Genomic DNA, 7,500 nt, shown 5'->3' with positions numbered 1-7,500 from the left:
TTCTCGTAGATCCTCGTAGTCAGTCTATCTTCGCTCATCCTCTCCATACGTGCAAACCTTTACAACATACCCTGTACAGCAGTTTCAGCCATCCTGCACATTCCACCTCGCATATCTTTTGCACACTGCTAATCTTTCCATAACTTTCATCCGTTCTGCACCATTAGGACTACGAAACTCTCAAATGTACTCATCTTTGCGTTAATATATCCGGGACCTGAGCCCGGCCCCCTTACCCACCCTATGACTCATATCAGCCGCTTTGTTCCATCCGCTGCCAGGGCCACTCAGGACTTCCTCCAGGTCTCCCTCGTTCAAACTTCACCCCTGTCCTGGCTCATCCCCCGTGTGCACTTTATTTTTAGCTCTTTGTTCACTTTCGTTCTTAATTTTCTCCTTCACACACTCGCTTAAATTGCCCCCCAGCTTTTGTAGTTTCTCTCTTTAGAGTTTGCAACCAGAGCCACATCATGTGCAAACAGCAACGTATTCACCTCCCATGCCCCCTTACCCTAAGCATCTCAAGGACTTGCCTCTTGTTCTGAAACCCTTGCAGTCTTCTCCTTCTCCATCCTGTCCGAAAACAGATTGAACAGCCACGGTGACATCACACACCCTTGGAGCAGACCCACTTTCACCATGAGCGACTCGCCCTCCTTAGCACTCGCACACTTGCCTTTCTGTCGCAACAGAATTTTGGTAACGAAGTAACTTTTTACTCTATATATTCAGAGCATCGTCCACAAGGCCACTTTGTCAATCCTAGCTTACGATACTAATTATGATAATGACACTTATGATAATGAACATATGGTTACAAATGCATGATAATCCTTTCAGTTTTTTTAATGGTGAAGTTAGAGTATGATGGCAGGGAACTAACTCTTCAAAAATTCAACTGTTATAGACTGCAGATAACTGTCATGTGTCGCAGGGAAAACACCAGTTAGGAATAAACCGGTCAAGCTGTTTTACATTTAAAACTTTTTACTGTCTCATTGCGCACAGTTTTGAACATTGATGATAGTGGTGCATATAGAAGGAATTATATATCTTAATGTGCCGGGTATTTTGGAAGTTATATTTATATATATATATATATATATATATATATATATATATATATATATATATATATATATATATATATATATATATATGTCCACCTTTCTGTCTACACACACACACACACACACACACACACACACACACACACAGGGAGATGCCATGGGGAACAAGAAGGGTAAAGACTTCCACTAATGTCGAAAGTTAGTTTGGTCCCTTTTTTTATCTTTTTTTCCCCTCATCTTCACGACTCTTCTCGGTTCACTGTATACGACAGCAGTCTCTCTCTCTCTCTCTCTCTCTCTCTCTCTCTCTCTCTCTCTCTCTCTCTCTCATTTGGATCAAGGTTGTTATCCATTTTTTTCACCTTAATGTCCTGCAGATTATTATGTTTTCTGATGTTAAGGTACACCACAATTACACATGATCTGAGAATATTTAGTGTATGTCTTTTGTATGTTAATGATTATGATAAAGAAAATGTTTTCCCGTTTTCTGTAAGAAGGAACATTTTCTGATATCTCCTTCGTCCACTGTATTTGTCATTTTCTATTTTTCTTTTCTTCCCGTGATTGCCATATTTTATGAGTGTCGTTTTCTGTGAGTGCTGCTTTCCATGAGGGCTTCGTTGTGCATGATTATGTCCTTTTCATGAGCACGTTTTCTGTGAATGCCTCGTTTTCGTTGTCTACGTCCTGTTTTATGATTATTTCGTTGGAAATGAGCCCGTTTTCTTTCATACGTACAGCGCTTGCTGGTGAGTTCGTCTTCTTCAGAGGTTGTCGTGTTTAAAAAATGTTCATTTTCATAAAATTTCATTTTCCATATATATATATATATATATATATATATATATATATATATATATATATATATATATATATATATATATATTGGGAGGATAAGAGAGATGATGTCTTGATGTTTTCTGCAAAAAGTTCTCCTCCTCTTCTCCGTACACCACATTTCTCCACCAGTCTGGTTGGTCTTCCAGTGTCACAAAGCGAATACACCCGAGCTGGACATCACACACACTGCAACACTCGGGAACCATAAGCAGCTGCTTAGAAATCACAGACACTCATCACCTTGGAAGCGAAACGAAATCACTTCTAATCTTTCTTCAAAATGTTTAGCACTCTGTTTCTCTGTAACAACAGTAGAATATTTCTACTTCAACTACTTTAAAACTTTCACCAATCCCCAGTTAGAAATGAGAAGCTAAACAAACGACCTCACGATCTAGTCTTACACTGTGCTCCACTCGTCTATAACTTCACTTCCCAGACGTGTACGTGTTACACTTTCTCCTCCACGGCTTGGACACCACGCACTCCTCCAGGTGTCACCTACACGGTCTGAACATATCACTGGACAACCTCCCCTCGTCAGCCTGAAGTGGAGCCTCCAGACTGAAGACACTGAATGCCACCCACTCACCCCCCCCCCCCCCCACTCACACTCAACACACACACACACACACACACACACACACACACATACACATACACACACACACACGCGCGCGCGTAGAGCACCACTCTTGATTCATGCTCCCGACCGGTGGACTTAGCCGGCTTCCTGGGCGCTGCTGGAGCTTTATGGAAGGAGATACTAGGGGTAGGGAAGTAAGTATATTATGTCATGAGTGTTTGCACCTTGTCTTACACTTCTCTATTCTCGGTATTCGTGTTTTATTATAAGTTTTTTATTACTGACGTGTTATGACCATTCTGATGTCCATTTTATTTTATTTGTTATAATTTCTAAGATATTGTTCTTTGATTGATTTCAGTATATTTACATTCAGTGTGAAACTGAAAATCCGATTGGTATGTTGATTTTAGATATTGATTGTTAATTCTAGTGTATCTATTTTAGTTGTGATAGTAAAGTGAAAAGGATTAATATTCTTAGTTAAGAGTGAGATTTGTGATCATAAATTGTGTTCTTCAGTTTTTAATGTAAGATATTAAGAACATTTACATTTTTAATGAGAGAAATATTTGTCACACACACACACACACACACACACACACACACACACACACACACACACCCACACACACACGTGTATGATTTCTATATTTCACATAATCCATACTTGACAGGATTCTAAGCCATTGCTCTTGTAAATATATATATACATATGCACACACGTCTAGTAGTCATTGTTCAAGAGCTGGAGACACACACAAGTGTACAGCTTCCTCCCCGTACAGTACAAATATGTAATGATCACACACAGTAAACATACAAATTAGGAAAATCAACACATGGATAGGAATGATAACAGAAAGATCAGGTGGCACACTGAGTAGGTGAATTATATGAAATTACACATGTTAAGTTTACACTGGTTTCCCCCAGTCAATTCTTTATTATTTATCCCAAACTACGTTTTCTTTTTCCGTTCTTAGGAGGAGGTATGGAAGGATGCGAGCGATAGCAAGGTAATACCCCCAAGCTGCCCTTTGTTCATGGTTCTCTGTGTGTGTCCTCCCTCCATCTTCTATATTGATGCCATCCTTATTAACGGAGTTCAGTTTGTCGCTTAAGTTAAGGAGCTGATGGAATCAGTGACAAATGCATGTTACGTTATATATATATATATATATATATATATATATATATATATATATATATATATATATATATATATATATATATATATATATATGAACTGTCTGCATGTGTCCCAGCCACTAAGGCCTGAGCCAGCACCACATCTGTGGCTGTTGCTTCCCATAGTTTGTGTGTGGAGAGCAGCCTCACCAGGAGTAACCGTTATACTTGTGTTTTCTTCCTTTAACAGTGAAGTGGTGGAGGTTTTTTTCTTTTTTTTTCTTTTGTGTCTTTTTCTCGTTTCTTAACCTTTCTGTTTTTAAGAGTTAGAACCACAATCACCTGACGATCATGTAGATCACTATATACATATGTGTATATACATGGTGTATTGTACATATCACTGTTTCAGTCATTGAATATGTATGTTATTGATGTTTTTGGGTTATGCCTTCGTCTTCCTTTCTCTTGATATATATATATATATATATATATATATATATATATATATATATATATATATATATATATATATATATATATATATGTGTGTGTGTGTGTGTGTGTGTGTGCGTGTGTGTGTGTGTTTGGGTGTGTGTGTGTGTGTGTGTATGTTTGTGTGTTTGTGTGTGTGTGTGTGTGTGTGTGTTCAAAGCCACATATAAACATACATACGTTGTAAGGAATTGTTTGCTCATGTTTAACACGCATGTTTTGTTTTTGAACCATTTCTCAGATTTGTTTTTCTATAATGATTTAAATGTTTTCCCAAACATGATGCATGATTGTGATATATATTATTATTGTTTACCCCTCGCAAGTGGCTCAATATGTTCCAGAGATCAGTCTCGTGTTTAACTAGTGAGAGACATACAGACATACAGACATACGAGGTGTACTGGAACGGATCTTCTGGACGCAAAGGGAAGAAAACGGTGGAGGAGGAATGACTTTTGAGAGAGATTTTAAGAATGACAGGAGGTCTAACACGGTTAGGAAGATGTAGAAACAAGTTGTGATAATTACACAGACCTTGAACATGAGCGGTGCGGTACCTGAGCACGACGGTACGACGGATTAGCACGACGCTACGACCTGTGAACATAACGATACGCACCTTGAACAGGAGGGTACGACCCTGAGCGTGTCGCCGGTACGACCCTTAGCTGAGAGACAGCTTAACCTTTGACCTGACCCAGGGGTCACACCAGCCTGCCAAAAGTGTTTTTTCTTATTTTTAGACAGGTGACGAATGGATTGTTTGACGCCTATACCGCCATTTTATGGTACCCAAGCAATCGACAGTAGTTTGCCACACACACACACACACACACACACACACACACACACACACACACACACACACACACACACAAGGGCCCTGATTCGACTCTGAAGGATCCTTTCTTATTCATGAAAGAGCTGGTGTGTTTCTGTGTGTGTGTGTGTGTGTGTGTGTGTGTGTGTCTTTGGCGGACTTGTAAGACAAGGAGGAAGGGCAAGAGCCACGCAATGGGCTGTAAATTCCAGCCCCAAAAAATATGAGCTGATACTTTGGCGGGAAAATAGCCAACACAGACACTGGTGAATATTCACGAATATATATATATATATATATATATATATATATATATATATATATATATATATATATATATATATGAATTCGAGAACTTATTTCAAGCATGAAATGTAATTAATTCTTGGGGTGTTATTAACTTGCTTTTAAATGTTTCGTGTTCGTTCGTTAAGTCAAGTTTGTGAGCCTAATTTATACATAATGATGGTATGATTTGATAGATATTTATCTCCATGATCGAAATTAGGGAAGATAATTATGATGGAGAGATCACGTGACCTGAGCACGACGGTACGACCCATGGTTATGAGTGACCTTTGACCTAGCCTTAAAGAGCAAGGGTCAAAGGCCGGGCCATCACGCCCAAGGGTAGTATTGTTGTGCTGAAGGTCACTGTCGTGCTCAAGGGTCGTACCGTCGTGCTCAAGGGTCGTACCGTCGTGCTCAAGGGTCGTACCGTCGTGCTCAAGGGTCGCGCTCAAGGGGTCAATTTCACGCAAGGAACACTCGGTACAGAATTTCCTCCGAGGCATCAACCATCAGCGCATGGAGAGGTAAAGTATAGCGTTATATTCCTCATACCACACTCATGGGGAATTTATGAGATGTGAAGGTGAGAGTGGATGAGGGAGTGTATATTGGCTCGGGGAGAGGGGGGGGGGGGAGCTGTACACACACACACATACACACACGCACATATTCATTCATATGAATACATCCGACAATGTAGTGTATGTATGATACCTGTAAACTATTCATACAGCAGATGCATGATCCTCTCGTCCAGTCTCCGTTGTTAAAATCCCGTGATGTGTTGGCGCGCATTGTGGTTGTATTTTGTTCAATTCGTTTTGTGGTTCAGTTTTTCTTCGTTCTTTGTTGACTAAGTACATCGGGTTTCATAGTTCTGTCGTTTGAGTCTCCCAAAAGTCGTCTGGGTCGTTAGGTGAACCTGATCTATCTGAGTGGTTATGTCAGTATGTGTCTTCGCCAGTTTGCTTGTTTGCTCTGAAATGATTGCCATATTAGCTAGTTGGCTGGTTTGAGGGACGGTTCGGTCTCGCCTAATGATTGTTAACTAGACACTAGCGTAGTTCGGTTCTTTAGTGTTGTGTTAATTGTTTTGGTACGTGTTTGTTTGTGTGTTTATGTTTGGATTGGTTTGGAAATATGTGTCAGTCGTTCTTCGTATTGTTTTTGGTTATGTATTGGCTTGATGGCTTGATTGGTTGTGTTTATGATTTCGCTTGTGTCAGTTTGCAGAGATGATTAATCTTAAAGATACTTGAAGTTGTTTGGTTTACTCATTGTTTATACGATATTTTATGTAAAATATTATGTTTTCAACGCCGTCAATAGTAGATGATGTTATGTTTGGTCATTTACGAGTATATTATTGTTGTTTGAAGTTCTCTTGTTTAATTATGCAAATTATGTTATGGAAATTAGTATCATGCTAATATTGCCGAGCCTCTCATCTGCCTCGTTCGTAGCCCCAGTGAGGTGATTAATGGCCGCTGGGGACTGATAACCACCGTCAGAGGTCAAACGTGATTATCAGGTACGAACGATGGGCCTTACGTAGGAGCAAGTGCTCCTCTGAGGAGGTCAGCATTTCTTTTACTTAGGAAAATAAAAAGGTCCTTCAACAGCTACAAATGGCCACTGGTACCTATAAATGGCTTTGGACTCAAACAAATGGCCTCTGGTACCTATAAATGGCCTCTGGTACCTATAAATGGCTTTGGACACATACAGATTGTCTTTAGCCTAATAAGAATGAAAGTAGATATGGTAGATGAATGGAAATTAAGACTGGGTAGAAGAAGGGAGAAAGCCTTTGTGGAACCAAACGGTTCTTCATCTTCCAAATGGCCTAGGTTGAGTATCACGCCAACGTTCACAAGACCAGACCAACGCCTCACACACGCTACGGTCAGCCAGTGGAAACTGAGAACGGGATCTTGGAAGCTAGGGATAGCACATGACCTCTCCCCCCCAACCTAGGGTCAGGTCAAAGGCCGGGTTGTCCTACCCGAGGGTCGCTCCTTCATGCTCAAGTCGTTTTGCTGTTGTGGCTGAAGGTGAGACCGGGTTCATTACCTGGTGTTTTTTAGTGGCGCATGTTTACCTTGGTAAGAAAAGGGTCAGAATAGACCCAGACTCGTGTTAGGGTCAGAGCAGACCTGACCAGAGCCATCATCAGGGGAGGACCTGACCAGAGCCATCATCAGGGAGGACCTGACCAGAGCCATCGTCAGGGAGGACCTGACCAGAGCCATCATCAGGGG

The 7,500-nt window shown here is 40.6% G+C and overlaps 1 protein-coding gene across 15 annotated transcripts in view; it reads left to right on the top strand.

Moving 5' to 3' along the window:
* The window catches only part of mmd (disintegrin and metalloproteinase domain-containing protein mind-meld), a 378,549-nt gene that overhangs the window by 57,152 nt on the left and 313,897 nt on the right, over nucleotides 1–7,500 (top strand). For all 15 annotated transcript variants that reach the window (XM_071659048.1, XM_071659111.1, XM_071659065.1 and 12 more), the window contains exon 3: nucleotides 3,486–3,518. In XM_071659048.1, the coding sequence (XP_071515149.1) occupies nucleotides 3,486–3,518 (33 nt within the window). The remainder of the gene's footprint in view (nucleotides 1–3,485; nucleotides 3,519–7,500) is intronic.

Source organism: Panulirus ornatus, chromosome 5 (genome assembly GCF_036320965.1).
Source record: "Panulirus ornatus isolate Po-2019 chromosome 5, ASM3632096v1, whole genome shotgun sequence".
NCBI lineage: Eukaryota > Metazoa > Arthropoda > Malacostraca > Decapoda > Palinuridae > Panulirus > Panulirus ornatus.
This window is presented reverse-complemented; position numbering and strand designations above follow the sequence as displayed.